Genomic DNA, 16,742 nt, shown 5'->3' on the forward strand with positions numbered 1-16,742 from the left:
CCCCCTGTATATAGCCTCATTACTAACCGGTACCCCCTGTATATAGTCTCATTACTAACCTGTACCCCCTGTATATAGTTCCATTACTAACCGGTACCCCCTGTATATAGTCTCATTACTAACCGGTACCCCTGTATATAGTCTCATTACTAACCGGTACCCCCTGTATATAGTCTCATTACTAACCGGTACCCCCTGTATATAGTCTCATTACTAACCGGTACCCCTTGTATATAGTCTCATTACTAACCGGTACCCCCCTGTATATAGTCTCATTACTAACCGGTGCCCCCTGTATATAGTCTCATTACTAACCTGTACCCCCTGTATATAGTTCCATTACTAACTGGTACCCCCTGTATATAGTCTCATTACTAACCGGTACCCCCTGTATATAGTCTCATTACTAACCGGTGCCCCCTGTATATAGTCTCATTACTAACCTGTACCCCCTGTATATAGCCTCATTACTAACCGGTACCCCCTGTATATAGTCTCATTACTAACCGGTACCCCCATGTATATAGCCTCATTACTAACCGGTACCCCCTGTATATAGTCTCATTATTAACCGGTGCCCCCTGTATATAGTCTCATTACTAACCGGTACCCCCTGTATATAGCCTCATTACTAACCGGTACCCCCTGTATATAGCCTCATTACTAACCGGTACCCCCTGTATATAGCCTCATTATTAACCGGTACCCCCTGTATATAGCCTCATTACTAACCGGTACCCCCTGTATATAGTCTCATTATTAACCAGTACCCCCTGTATATAGTCTCATTACTAACCTGTACCCCCTGTATATAGTCTCATTACTAACCGGTACCCCTGTATATAGTCTCATTACTAACCGGTACCCCCATGTATATAGCCTCATTACTAACCGGTACCCCCTGTATATAGTGTCATTATTAACCGGTGCCCCCCTGTATATAGTCTCATTACTAACCGGTACCCCCCTGTATATAGCCTCATTACTAACCGGTACCCCCTGTATATAGCCTCATTACTAACCGGTACCCCCTGTATATAGCCTCATTATTAACCGGTACCCCCTGTATATAGCCTCATTACTAACCGGTACCCCCTGTATATAGTCTCATTATTAACCAGTGCCCCCTGTATATAGTCTCATTACTAACCGGTACCCCCCTGTATATAGCCTCATTACTAACCGGTACCCCCTGTATATAGCCTCATTACTAACCGGTACCCCTGTATATAGTCTCATTACTAACCTGTACCCCCTGTATATAGTCTCATTACTAACCGGTACCCCCTGTATATAGTCTCATTACTAACCGGTACCCCCATGTATATAGCCTCATTACTAACCGGTACCCCCTGTATATAGTCTCATTATTAACCGGTGCCCCCTGTATATAGTCTCATTACTAACCGGTACCCCCTGTATATAGTCTCATTATTAACCAGTGCCCCCTGTATATAGTCTCATTACTAACCGGTACCCCCTGTATATAGCCTCATTACTAACCGGTACCCCTGTATATAGCCGCATTACTAACCGGTACCGCTGTATATAGTCTCATTACTAACTTTAGTTTAGTATTTAGGCTATTGTTATCTTACCGCTGCTCTTTGATTATTTGTTACATTTACTGCATCATGTCATGTGTTGGAACAGGATAATACACAGAAAACATTTTCAGAATCATAATTTTTTTATTTTTTATTATAAAAGTCAATTTCTACATAGTTGTTGTTTCAGGACACATTTTTTTTTTTTTTCATTTAAAAAATAAAAATCAAAAATCAAAAACAAAAATAAAGTGTATATTTTTAAAAGAGGCTGTAGCGTCGACACAGCTCTGTTACAACACGTGATAACAATGTAGAGAGGCTGAACGCCACGAGGACCACACACAACCCTGGGAACAACAACCTTCTACAAAACAACACCGAATGAAGACACCCACAACGTTCAGCTCTTATTCAACCCCCAACAGAGGTCTGCTATTGGACATGTTGGCCCACAGCAACTGTTTCCAGGGTTACGGATGTTTATTTTTTATTTTTTTGCGATGACGACTATTCAGTTACGCGCGGTGATATTACGAGTCCCCCCCCCCCTGTTAAGGTTGTGTCTGGTCCAGTCCAGCTCTAACTAACCAACCCCCTTGACCTAACTAACCTTTTGACCTCTGGTCAGCCCTCAAACCCTGCAGGGTCACTGACAGGGCACACACATAACTTTCAGCCAATCAGATGATTCCTTCCTCTGGCCCGTTAGGATTCCGGTGAGAACTGGGTTCGTTTTAGCTCGCCGCGACCCTGGGAGGGCGGAGTTTCCACTTTTAGGACCAATGGGGAAATCCGAGTCTCAAAAGAAAATGCGCAAACTCCGCCCGCTAGGCGAGCGCTAAATCGAACGCACCAATCCAAACAGGCACGAACGCTACGCTAACGCTTTACTCATCATCGTCGTCGTCCTCGTCATCGTCGTCCTCCAGGTCGTCGTCGTCCTCGTCGTCGCCACCGGCCATGGCGTGGGGCATCATACCGGACGAACCACCGGGACCGGGTCGCATCGGCACCCGCTTAACGTTCGCACCGGAACGGTACGCAGCCATATCCTACACACACAGAGATGGAGTTATGATGGGGTACAGCTGGTATGATGGGATGTGGTGGGGTACAGGTGGTATGATGGGGTACAGCTGCCAGTCTCTAACAGGTGGTATGATGGGGTACAGGTGGTATGATGGGGTACAGGTGGTATGATGGGGTACAGCTGCCAGTCAGTATAGAGCAGTGAATGAATCTTGGATCCGTCATCCCAGAACCAGATATATTTATCGTCCCAGGGACAACAGGACGGCCATCATGAAATGTAATTGGTTGTAATTGTAACGTTGTAATATTTTCTAGGCCAACCATCCTCCAGGAGAGCCTTAATTAACCTCTCTAGGGTAGGGGGCAGTATTTTCACGGCCGGATGAAAAACGTACCCAAATTAAACGGCCTACTACTCGGGCCCAGAAACTAGAATATGCAAATTATTAGTAGATTTGGATAGAAAACACTCTAACGTTTCTAAAACTGTTTGAATGGTGTCTGTGAGTATAACAGAACTCATATGGCAGGCAAAACACTGAGAAGATGACAACCAGGAAGTGGCCTGTCATCCAATTTGGGCCCAAAATAATTTTTATGTTTTTTGTCAACGTTTATCGTGAGTAATTTAGTAAATTCACCGGATGTTTTCGGTGGGTATGCTAGTTCTGAACATCACATGCTAATGTAAAAAGCTGTTTTTTGATATAAATATGAACTTCATTGAATAAAACATGCATGTATTGTATAACATAATGTCCTAGGAGTGTCATCTGATGAAGGTTACTGCATTTAGCTGTGTTTTGTGCTTTTGTGACATATATGCTTGCTTGAAAATGGCTGTGTGACTCTTTTTGCTGGGTACTGTCCTGACATAATCTAATGTTTTGCTTTCGCTGTAAAGCCTTTTTGAAATCAGACAACGTAGTTGGATTAACGAGAGTCATATCTTTCAAATGGTGTAAAATAGTCATATGTTTGAGAAATTGAAGCTATAGCATTTTTTTAAGGCTTTTGTATTTCGCGCCACACTGGATGCTGCTCATATTTGCTATTTGCTAGCGGAACGTCTATCCTCAACAGGGTCATTTTGCACTTCCTAAGGCTTCCACTAGATGTCAACAGTCTTTAGAAAGTTGTTTGAGGCTTCTATGGTGAATTTTGAGGGAATAACAGCCGGTTCAAGCGGTGGACTGTCTGAGGTCATGTAGTTACTTCATGCGCGTTCACGCATGGCTAGCATTTTTTTTTTTTTCTTCTGTAATGAATCCGCTATTGTCCGGTTGGAATATTATCGATTATTTATGTTAAAAACACCCTAAGGATTGATTGTAAACATCGCTTTGACATGTTTCTACAAACGGTAATGGAACTTTTGAGCTTTTCGTCTATTGATTTGCGCCCCGCCTCGTGCCTTTGGAATAGTGTTCTGGACCCGCCAACAAAATGGAGGTATTTGGACATAAATTATGGACTTTATCGAACAAATTAACATTTCTTGTGGAAGTGGGCGACTGCATTCCGCCGAGGATCAGCAAAGGTAAGGAAAGAGTTATAACACTAATTTAGAGTTTTGTTGATGCCATGACTTGGCGGGTAGCTGTATAGCTTAGCATTGATGGCTGAGCTCTGTACTCAGAATATTGAACAATGTGCTTTCTCCGTAAAGTTATTTTGAAATCTGACAAAGCGGTTGCATTAAGAAGTAGTGTATCTATAATTCTTTAATTAATTGTTATATATTTCGTAAACGTTTATGATGAGTATTTTTGTAAATTAATGTGCACATTCACCGGAAGTTTTGGGAGGCAAACATTTTCTGAAAATCACGCGCCAATGTAAAATGCTGTTTTTGGATATAAATATGAACTTGATCGAACAAAACATACATGTATTGTGTAACATGATGTCCTAGGAGTGTCATCTGATGAAGATCGTCAAAGGTTAGTGCTTAATTTTAGCTGTATTTCTGGTTTTTGTGACGCCTCTCCTTTCTAGGAAAATTCTAACAGTTTTAGAAACTTCAGAGTGTTTTCTATCCAAATCCAATAATATGCAAATATTTGACTCTGGGCCCGAGTATTAGGCAGTTTACTCTGGGCACGCTTTTCATCCGAAATTGAAAATACTGCCCCCTATACCCTAAAAAGTTAATACATTTTGATACATTACAGCCTTATTTTAAAATGGATTAAATAAATAAAAATGTAATCAGCAATCTACACACAATACCCCATAATGACAAAGAGAAATAAGGTTTTAAGAAATGTTTTCAAATTGATGAAAAATAAAAACACATACCGTATTTACATAAGTATTCAGACCCTTTGCTATGAGACTCGAAATTGAGCTAAAATGCATCCTGTTTCCATTGATCATCCTTGAGATGTTTCTACAACTTGATTGGACTCCACCTGTGGTAAATTAAATTGATTGGACATGATTTGGAAAGGCACACACACCTGTCTATATAAGGTCCCACAGTTTACAGTGCACGTCAGAGCATAAACCAAGCCATGAGGTCGAAGGAATTGTCCGTAGAGCTCCGAGACAGGATTGTGTTGAGGCACATATCTGGGGAAGGGTACCAAACGATGTCTGTAGCATTGAAGGTCTCCAAGAACACAGTGGCCTCCATCATTCTTAAATGGAAGAAGTTTGGAACAACCAAGACTCTTCCTAGAGCTGGCCGCCCGGCCAAACTGAGCAATCAGGGGAGAAGAGAAGTGGCTTGGTCTGAGCAAGAACCCGATGGTCACTCTGACAGAGCTCCAGAGTTCCTCTGTGGAGATGGGAGAACCTTCCAGAAGGACAACCATCTCTGCAGCACTCCACCAATCAGGCCTTTATGGTAGAGTGGCCAGACGGAAGCCACTCCTCAGTAAAAGGCACATAACAGCCTGCTTGGAGTTTGCCAAAAGGCACCTAAAGGACTCTCTGACCATGAGAAACAAGATTCTCTGGTCTGATGAAACCAAGATTGAACTCTTTGGCCTGAATGCCAAGCATCACGTCTGGAGGAAACCTGGCACCATCCCTACGGTGAAGCATGGTGGTGGCAGCATCATGCTGTGGGGATGTTTTTCAGAGGCAGGGACTGGGAGACTAGTCAGGATCAAGGGAAAGATGAATGGAGCAAAGTACAGAGAGATCCTTGATGAAAACCTGCTCCAGAGCGCTCAGGACTTCAGACTGGGGTGAAGGTTCACCTTCCAACAGGACAACAACCCTAAGCACACAGCCAAGACAACGCAGGAGTGGCTTCGGGACAAGTCTCTGAATGACCTTGAGTGGCCCAGCCAGAGCCCGGACTTGAACCCGATCGAACATCTCTGGAGAGACCTGAAAATAACTGTGCAGCGACACTCCCCATCCAACCTGACAGAGCTTGAGAGGATCTGCAGAGAAGAATGGGAGAAACTCCCCAAATACAGGTGTGCCAAGCTTGTAGCATCATACCCAAGAAGACTCGAGGCTGTAATCGCTGCCAAAGGTGCTTCAACAAAGAACTGAGTAAAAGGTCTGAATACTTTTGTAAATGTAACGTTTTCTCCAAATGTTTTATATACATTTACAAAAATGTCTAAAAAAACATTTTTTTTGCTTTGTCATTATGGGGTATTGTGTGTAGATTGATGATTTAATCCATTTTAGAATAAGGCTGTAACGTTACAAAATGTGGAAAAAGGTCAAGGGGTCTGAATACTTCCTGAATACACTGTATATCTGATTTTCTATGGTAAAAAGATACTAATGCATTTTTTTTTTTTAAAAGTGGTTCCTTGCATTGTGTAAAAATGGTGTTACAGAGATTATGGACAAGCAAAACAATATGTCCTACTTGTCCTGAGGACAAATGTGTAAAAAAGCGAATGTGAAGCCGTGTTAAAATCAGAGGCAGTACCTTGTCGTATTTCTCCTCAGTCGGAGAGCCTTCTCTTCAAACGGCTGTTTCTGGGTCGGAGTCTGTTGACCCCACATGATCCCCAGCTTCTTAGCGCACTCTCCTATAGAGCAGCCTGGAGAGAACAATACATACATTATATATACATATATATATATATACACACTACTACTACTACTACACTCTCCTATAGAACAGCCTGGAGACAATAATATACATTATATATACACTACTACACTCTCCTATAGAGCAGCCTGGAGACAATAATATACATTATATATACACTACTACACTCTCCTATAGAGCAGCCTGGAGACAATAATATACATTATATATACACTACTACACTCTCCTATAGAGCAGCCTGGAGACAATAATATACATTATATATACACTACTACACTCTCCTATAGAACAGCCTGGAGACAATAATATACATTATATATACACTACTACACTCTCCTATAGAGCAGCCTGGAGACAATAATATACATTATATATACACTACTACACTCTCCTATAGAGCAGCCTGGAGACAATAATATACATTATATATACACTACTACACTCTCCTATAGAGCAGCCTGGAGACAATAATATACATTATATATACACTACTACACTCTCCTATAGAGCAGCCTGGAGACAATAATATACATTATATATACACTACTACACTCTCCTATAGAACAGCCTGGAGACAATAATATACATTATATATACACTACTACACTCTCCTATAGAGCAGCCTGGAGACAATAATATACATTATATATACACTACTACACTCTCCTATAGAGCAGCCTGGAGACAATAATATACATTATATATACACTACTACACTCTCCTATAGAGCAGCCTGGAGACAATAATATACATTATATATACACTACTACACTCTCCTATAGAGCAGCCTGGAGACAATAATACATACAGTATTATATACTACTACTACTACTACCTCCTATAGAACAGCCTGGAGAGAACAATATATACAGTATTATATACACTACTACACTCTCCTATAGAGCAGCCTGGAGACAATAATACATACAGTATTATATACTACTACTACTACACTCTCCTATAGAACAGCCTGGAGACAATAATACATACAGTATTATATACTACACTCTCCTATAGAACAGCCTGGAGAGAACAATATATACAGTATTATATACTACACTCTCCTATAGAACAGCCTGGAGAGAATAATATATTGTATTATAAATACTACTACTACTACTACACTCTCCTATAGAACAGCCTGGAGACAATAATACATACAGTATTATATACTACACTCTCCTATAGAACAGCCTGGAGACAATAATACATACAGTATTATATACTACTACTACTACTACCTCCTATAGAACAGCCTGGAGAGAATAATACATACAGTATTATATACTACTACTACTACTACCTCCTATAGAACAGCCTGGAGACAATAATACATACAGTATTATATACTACTACTACTACTACCTCCTATAGAACAGCCTGGAGACAATAATACATACAGTATTATATACTACTACTACTACTACCTCCTATAGAACAGCCTGGAGACAATAATACATACAGTATTATATACTACTACTACTACTACCTCCTATAGAACAGCCTGGAGACAATAATATATTGTATTATAAATACTACTACTACTACTACTACCTCCTCTAGAACAGCCTGGAGAGAACAGTGAAGAGGCGACTCCGGGATGCTGGCCTTCTAGGCAGAGTTCCTCTGTCCAGTGTCTGTGTTCTTCTGCCCGTCTTAATCTTTTCTTTTTATTGGCCAGTCTGAGATATGGCTTTTTCTCTGCAACTCTGCCTAGAAGACCAGCATCCCGGAGTCGCCTCTTCGCTGTTGACGTTGAGACTGGTGTTCTGCGGGTACTATTTAATGAAGCTGCCAGTTGAGGACTTGTGAGTCGTCTGTTTTTCAAACTAGACACTCTAATGTACTTGTCCTCTTGCTCAGTTGTGCACCGGGGCCTCCCACTCCTCTTTCTATTCTGGTTAGAGCCAGTTTGAGCTGTTCTGTGAAGGGAGTGGTACACAGCGCTGTACGAGATCTTCAGTTTCTTGGTAATTTCTCACATGGAATAGCCTTCATTTCTCAGAACAAGAATAGACTTGTTGCAAAAGGGTTTTCTAACGATCAATTAGCCCTTTAAAATGATAAACCTGGATTAGCCAACACAACGTGCCATTGGAACACAGGAGTGATGGTTGCTGATAATGGGCCTATGTCAATATTCCATTTAAAATCAGGCGTTTCCAGCTACAATAGTCATTTACAACATTAACAATGTCTACACTGTATTTCTGATCAATTTGATGTTATTTTAATGGACAAAAATTGTTATTTTCGTTCAAAAACAAGGACATTTATGTGAACCCAAACCTTTGAACAGTAGAGTATATATAATAATGTATATATTATTGGCTCCAGGCTGTTCTATAAGAGGTAGTAGTATGTACAGTTGAAGTCGGAAGTTTACATACACTTTAGCCAAATACATTTAAACTCAGTTTTTCACAGTTTCTGACATTTAATCCTAGTAAATATTCCCTGTCTTAGGTCAGTTAGGATCACCACTTTATTTTAATAATGTGAAACGTCAGAATAATAGTAGAGAGAATGATTTATTTCAGCTTTTATTTCTTTCATCACATTCCCAGTGGGTCAGAAGTTTACGTACACTCAATTAGTATTTGGTAGCATTGCCTTTAAATTGTTTAACTTGGGTCAAACATTTCGGGTAGCCTTCCACAAGCTTCCCACAATAAGTTGGGTGAATTTTGGCCCATTCCTCCTGACAGAGCTGGTGTAACTGAGTCAGGTTTGTAGGCCTCCTTGCTCGCACACGCTTTTTCAGTTCTGCCCACAAAATTTATATAGGATTGAGGTCAGGGCTTTGTGTTGGCCACTCCAATACTTGACTTTGTTGTCCTTAAGCCATTTGGCCACAACTTTGGAAGTATGCGACCAAGCTTTAACTTCCTGACTGATGTCTTGAGATGTTGCTTCAATATATCCACATAATTTTCCTCCTCATGTCATCTATTTGTGAAGTGCACCAGTCACTCCTGCAGCAAAGCACCCCCACAACATGATGCTGCCTCCCCCGTGCTTCACGGTTGGGATGGTGTTCTTCAGCTTGCAAGCGTCCCCCTTTTTCCTCTAAACATAACGATGGTCATTATGGCCAAACAGTTCTATTTTTGTTTCTTCAGACCAGAGGACATTTCTCCAAAAAGTACGATCTTTGTCCCCTTGTGCAGTTGCAAACCGTAGTCTGGCTTTTTTATGGCGGTTTTGGAGCAGTGGCTTCTTCCTTGCTGAGCGGCCTTTCAGGTTATGTCGATATAGGACTAGTTTACTGTGGATATAGATACTTTTGTACCTGTGGGAACTGGGAACTCCTGGTAGTAATACCATCATCATTAGTGACCCTGGGAACTCCTGGTAGTAATACTATCAGTGACCCTGGGAACTCCTGGTAGTAATACCATCATCATTAGTGACCCTGGGAACTCCTGGTAGTAATACTATCATCATTACCTGGGAACTCCTGGTAGTAATACCATCATCATTAGTGACCCTGGGAACTCCTGGTAGTAATACTATCAGTGAACCTGGGAACTCCTGGTAGTAATACTATCATCATTAGTGACCCTGGGAACTCCTGGTAGTAATACTATCATCATTAGTGACCCTGGGAACTCCTGGTAGTAATACTATCATCATCATTACCTGGGAACTCCTGGTAGTAATACCATCATCATCATTACCTGGGAACTCCTGGTAGTAATACTATCATCATTAGTGACCCTGGGAACTCCTGGTAGTAATACTATCATCATTAGTGACCCTGGGAACTCCTGGTAGTAATACTATCATCATTAGTGACCCTGGGAACTCCTGGTAGTAATACTATCATCATTAGTGACCCTGGGAACTCCTGGTAGTAATACTATCATCATTAGTGAACCTGGGAACTCCTGGTAGTAATACCATCATCATTAGTGACCCTGGGAACTCCTGGTAGTAATACTATCATCATTACCTGGGAACTCCTGGTAGTAATACTATCATCATTAGTGAACCTGGGAACTCCTGGTAGTAATACTATCATCATTAGTGACCCTGGGAACTCCTGGTAGTAATACTATCATCATTACCTGGGAACTCCTGGTAGTAATACTATCATCATTAGTGACCCTGGGAACTCCTGGTAGTAATACTATCAGTGACCCTGGGAACTCCTGGTAGTAATACTATCATCATTAGTGACCCTGGGAACTCCTGGTAGTAATACTATCATCATTAGTGACCCTGGGAACTCCTGGTAGTAATACTATCATCATTAGTGACCCTGGGAACTCCTGGTAGTAATACCATCATCATTACCTGGGAACTCCTGGTAGTAATACTATCATCATTAGTGACCCTGGGAACTCCTGGTAGTAATACCATCATCATTAGTGACCCTGGGAACTCCTGGTAGTAATACCATCATCATTAGTGACCCTGGGAACTCCTGGTAGTAATACTATCATCATTAGTGACCCTGGGAACTCCTGGTAGTAATACTATCATCATTAGTGACCCTGGGAACTCCTGGTAGTAATACCATCATCATCATTACCTGGGAACTCCTGGTAGTAATACTATCATCATTACCTGGGAACTCCTGGTAGTAATACTATCATCATTAGTGACCCTGGGAACTCCTGGTAGTAATACTATCATCATTAGTGACCCTGGGAACTCCTGGTAGTAATACCATCATCATCATTACCTGGGAACTCCTGGTAGTAATACTATCATCATTAGTGACCCTGGGAACTCCTGGTAGTAATACTATCATCATTAGTGACCCTGGGAACTCCTGGTAGTAATACTATCATCATTAGTGACCCTGGGAACTCCTGGTAGTAATACTATCATCATCATCATCATCATCATTACCTGGGAACTCCTGGTAGTAATACTATCATCATTAGTGACCCTGGGAACTCCTGGTAGTAATACTATCATCATTAGTGAACCTGGGAACTCCTGGTAGTAATACTATCATCATTAGTGACCCTGGGAACTCCTGGTAGTAATACTATCATCATTAGTGACCCTGGGAACTCCTGGTAGTAATACTATCATCATTAGTGACCCTGGGAACTCCTGGTAGTAATACTATCATCATTAGTGACCCTGGGAACTCCTGGTAGTAATACTATCATCATCATCATCATCATCATTACCTGGGAACTCCTGTTTGACCGTCGGACGGAACTCTGCTGAGAACACGAAAAAGGCAGACCTGGGGGAAGAAGAGGAAGGGAGGGGAGTTAGAGGGAAGCAGGGTAATGTGATGGAGGGAAGCAGGGTAATGTGATGGAGGGAGGAGGGTTAGAGGGAAGCAGGGTAATGTGATGGAGGGAGGAGGGTTAGAGGGAAGCAGGGTAATGTGATGGAGGGAGGGAAGCAGGGTAATGTGATGGAGGGAGGGGAGTTAGAGGGAAGCAGGGTAATGTGATGGAGGGAGGGGAGTTAGAGGGAAGCAGGGTAATGTGATGGAGGGAAGCAGGGTAATGTGATGGAGGGAGGAGGGTTAGAGGGAAGCAGGGTGATGTGATGGAGGGAGGAGGGTTAGAGGGAAGCAGGGTAATGTGATGGAGGGAAGCAGGGTAATGTGATGGAGGGAGGAGGGTTAGAGGGAAGCAGGGTAATGTGATGGAGGGAGGAGGGTTAGAGGGAAGCAGGGTAATGTGATGGAGGGAGGAGGGTTAGAGGGAAGCAGGGTAATGTGATGGAGGGAGGAGGGTTAGAGGGAAGCAGGGTAATGTGATGGAGGGAGGAGGGTTAGAGGGAAGCAGGGTAATGTGATGGAGGGAGGGAAGCAGGGTAATGTGATGGAGGGAGGGGAGTTAGAGGGAAGCAGGGTAATGTGATGGAGGGAGGAGGGTTAGAGGGAAGCAGGGTAATGTGATGGAGGGAGGGAAGCAGGGTAATGTGATGGAGGGAGGGGAGTTAGAGGGAAGCAGGGTAATGTGATGGAGGGAAGCAGGGTAATGTGATGGAGGGAGGAGGGTTAGAGGGAAGCAGGGTGATGTGATGGAGGGAGGAGGGTTAGAGGGAAGCAGGGTAATGTGATGGAGGGAAGCAGGGTGATGTGATGGATGGAGGAGGGTTAGAGGGAAGCAGGGTAATGTGATGGAGGGAGGAGGGTTAGAGGGAAGCAGGGTAATGTGATGGAGGGAGGAGGGTTAGAGGGAAGCAGGGTGATGTGATGGAGGGGAGTTAGAGGGAAGCAGGGTGATGTGATGGAGGGAGGGGAGTTAGAGGGAAGCAGGGTGATGTGATGGAGGAGAGTTAGAGGGAAGCAGGGTAATGTGATGGAGGGAGGGGAGTTAGAGGGAAGCAGGGTATATGTGATGGAGGGAGGAGGGTTAGAGGGAAGCAGGGTAATGTGATGGAGGGAGGGGAGTTAGAGGGAAGCAGGGTAATGTGATGGAGGGAGGAGGGTTAGAGGGAAGCAGGGTAATGTGATGGAGGGAGGAGGGTTAGAGGGAAGCAGGGTAATGTGATGGAGGGAGGAGAGTTAGAGGGAAGCAGGGGTGATGTGATGGAGGATGGAGGGGAGTTAGAGGGAAGCAGGGGGGTGATGTGATGGAGGAGAGTTAGAGGGAAGCAGGGTAATGTGATGGAGGGAGGGGAGTTAGAGGGAAGCAGGGTAATGTGATGGAGGGAAGGGAGTTAGAGGGAAGCAGGGTAATGTGATGGAGGGAGGAGGGTTAGAGGGAAGCAGGGTAATGTGATGGAGGGAGGGGAGTTAGAGGGAAGCAGGGTAATGTGATGGAGGTAAGCAGGGTAATGTGATGGAGGGAGGAGGGTTAGAGGGAAGCAGGGTAATGTGATGGAGGGAGGGAAGCAGGGTAATGTGATGGAGGGAGGGGAGTTAGAGGGAAGCAGGGTAATGTGATGGAGGGAGGGGGGTTAGAGGGAAGCAGGGTTATGTGATGGAGGGAGGGGAGTTAGAGGGAAGCAGGGTGATGTGATGGAGGGAAGCAGGGTAATGTGATGGAGGGAGGGGAGTTAGAGGGAAGCAGGGTAATGTGATGGAGGGAGGGAAGCAGGGTAATGTGATGGAGGGAAGCAGGGTGATGTGATGGAGGGAGGAGGGTTAGAGGGAAGCAGGGTAATGTGATGGAGGGAGGGAAGCAGGGTAATGTGATGGAGGGAAGCAGGGTGATGTGATGGAGGAAGGGGAGTTAGAGGGAAGCAGGGTAATGTGATGGAGGGAAGCAGGGTGATGTGATGGAGGGAGGAGGGTTAGAGGGAAGCAGGGTAATGTGATGGAGGAAGGGGAGTTAGAGGGAAGCAGGGTAATGTGATGGAGGGAGGAGGGTTAGAGGGAAGCAGGGTAATGTGATGGATGGAGGAGGGTTAGAGGGAAGCAGGGTAATGTGATGGAGGAAGGAGGGTTAGAGGGAAGCAGGGTAATGTGATGGAGGGAGGAGGGTTAGAGGGAAGCAGGGTAATGTGATGGAGGGAGGAGGGTTAGAGGGAAGCAGGGTAATGTGATGGAGGAAGGGGAGTTAGAGGGAAGCAGGGTAATGTGATGGAGGGAGGAGGGTTAGAGGGAAGCAGGGTAATGTGATGGAGGGAAGCAGGGTAATGTGATGGAGGGAGGAGGGTTAGAGGGAAGCAGGGTAATGTGATGGAGGGAGGGAAGCAGGGTAATGTGATGGAGGGAGGAGGGTTATAGGGAAGCAGGGTAATGTGATGGAGGGAGGAGGGTTATAGGGAAGCAGGGTAATGTGATGGAGGGAGGAGGGTTAGAGGGAAGCAGGGTAATGTGATGGAGGGAGGGGGGTTATAGGGAAGCAGGGTAATGTGATGGATATACAGTAGCGTGTGACTCACGGGGGTCGTTTTGGAGCGTTGGGGTCCTTCTTCTTCCTGCCGCTCTTGGCCATCCCCTTGGGGGGGACGTACCCCCTCATGTCCCTCTCATAGCGCACCTTGTCGTTCTTTGCCATATCCTCAAAACGACGCTTGTCAGTCGCAGTGGAAGCCTACACACAAACTCAGTTATAACTTCTTTATTACACACACAATTATTATGACACCGTTATTACAGACACCGCTATATAACAGACACCGCTATAACAGACACCGTTACAACAGACACTGTTATAACAGACACCGCTACAACAGACACCGTTATTACAGACACCGTTACAACAGACACCGTTACAACAGACACCGTTACAACAGACACCGTTACAACAGACACCGTTATAACAGACACCATTATAACAGACACCATTATAACAGACACCGTTATATAACAGACACCGTTACAACAGACACCGTTATATAACAGACACCGTTACAACAGACACCGTTACAACAGACACCGTTATATAACAGACACCGTTATATAACAGACACCGCTATTACAGACACCGTTACAACAGACACCGTTACAACAGACACCGTTATAACAGACACCATTATAACAGACACCATTATAACAGACACCATTATAACAGACACCATTATAACAGACACCGCTACAACAGACACCGTTACAACAGACACCGTTATAACAGACACCGTTACAACAGACACCGTTACAACAGACACCGTTATATAACAGACACCGCTATTACAGACACCGTTAAAACAGACACCGTTATATAACAGACACCATTATAACAGACACCGTTATGACAGACACCGCTATAACAGACACCGCTACAACAGACACTGTTAAAACAGGCACCGTTACAACAGACACCGCTACAACAGACACCGCTACAACAGGCACCGTTACAACAGACACCGCTATAACAGACACCGCTATAACAGACACCGTTACAACAGACACCGCTATAACAGACACCGCTATAACAGACACCGCTATAACAGACACCACTATAACAGACACCGTTATAACAGCCACCGTGGTTACACCGTGCTATAACACCTTGTGATGTGCGTGTTAATATTCACCCTCCATCTCTCTGAACACTGCTTGGAGAACTCTGCGAAGTTGACCGACTGATCGGGGTGTTTAATCTTCTGCTCCTCCCGGCAGGTCTGGACGAAGAAGGCGTAGGCTGACGTCTTGCCCTTGGGTTTATTAATGTCCCCTTTCACCATGGCGACAAGACTGACCGATACACGGGACAAAATAGACATTTATTATTATTAACTACAACAATTACGTTTGTTTTATTTTTTATTTTTATACAAGCGCATCTAGCTAAAGTGGCTAACTAGCTAGGCTCCACATCAGATAAAACGTCGTAAACATTTTTTTTTATAATAATTTGTAGACCAGTGTGCAGCTTAGACTGTAGAGGGTTTGCAGTGAGGTTAGCCCAGTTAGCCGCCACCTAGCATGCTAGCTCGTTGAGAACAATGGGCCCACCATTTGCTTCCCGCCTAACGCGCTGCTAACCTCATCCCATCCCCCAGCGCTAGCATTTATGCTAAAGACGCTAACGCTGCTAGCTTAAGGCTAGTTAACGTTAGCTAGTGTGTGGGGGGAAAAAATATGAGGAATCAAATTAGCAATCCTAAAGCAAGTTTATTTTACTTTATTAACTACATGTTAAATGTAGATGTAGCCAGGTAACGTTTTAGTGGATCGCTTTGTAGTTAGCTAACGTTAATAAACAGTAACAGTTAACGGTACAGTAACTTAGCAGAAAAATACGAGCAAAACATGCAAGGGGAAACTAACGTTTTCTACAAATATTCAGGTACATTTTTAATGTAGAAAAAAGAAAGATTCCACTACTACTACTAACGTGTAATCTTTTCAATGACTTACTTTAACCGGTCAGATAGCAATAATTCGTCTCACGTCGTCGTCGTTATCGTTGTTGTTGTTGTTGTTGTTGTCGACGCTGTGTGCTTTGCTACGGAGGCCAGTTGATAGAGGTTCAAACTGGATGGAGCTCAGACCCGCCCCAGACCCGCCCCCGGACCGCTCCCGTTGGCTGATTACCGTCAGTTAGAACGCTGAGGGCGGGGACACGAGTGTTGAGATGGGCGGAGACTCGTCCCTGATTGGCCAGGGTGCGTTCGATTCAGCCTTGATTTGGTCCCAAACAGCCAACTCTGGACTACTGCACGCCGTGCGGCAGATTTTCGCCCTGGTTGAACGCGGTCGGTACGCCGTAGATGGACTGTTATTCTTATGTTTTTTTGTTGTTGTTGTTGTG

General features: G+C 43.9%; 1 protein-coding gene across 1 annotated transcript; it reads right to left on the reverse strand.

Annotated features, from left to right (window-relative positions):
* Positions 1-1,671: 1,671 nt before the first annotated feature.
* LOC106578231 (high mobility group protein B2) lies at positions 1,672-16,518 on the reverse strand. Its single transcript, XM_045711806.1, is given in 7 exon segments — positions 1,672-2,602; positions 6,487-6,503; positions 6,506-6,601; positions 11,763-11,821; positions 14,428-14,579; positions 15,523-15,682; positions 16,349-16,518. Coding segments are annotated over 6 exon segments (639 nt in total). The 5' UTR covers positions 15,673-15,682; positions 16,349-16,518; the 3' UTR covers positions 1,672-2,437.
* Between the last annotated feature and the right edge of the window lie 224 nt (positions 16,519-16,742).

The sequence above is a fragment of the Salmo salar genome, unplaced genomic scaffold (assembly GCF_905237065.1).
Source record: "Salmo salar unplaced genomic scaffold, Ssal_v3.1, whole genome shotgun sequence".
NCBI classification, from domain to species: Eukaryota; Metazoa; Chordata; class Actinopteri; order Salmoniformes; family Salmonidae; genus Salmo; species Salmo salar.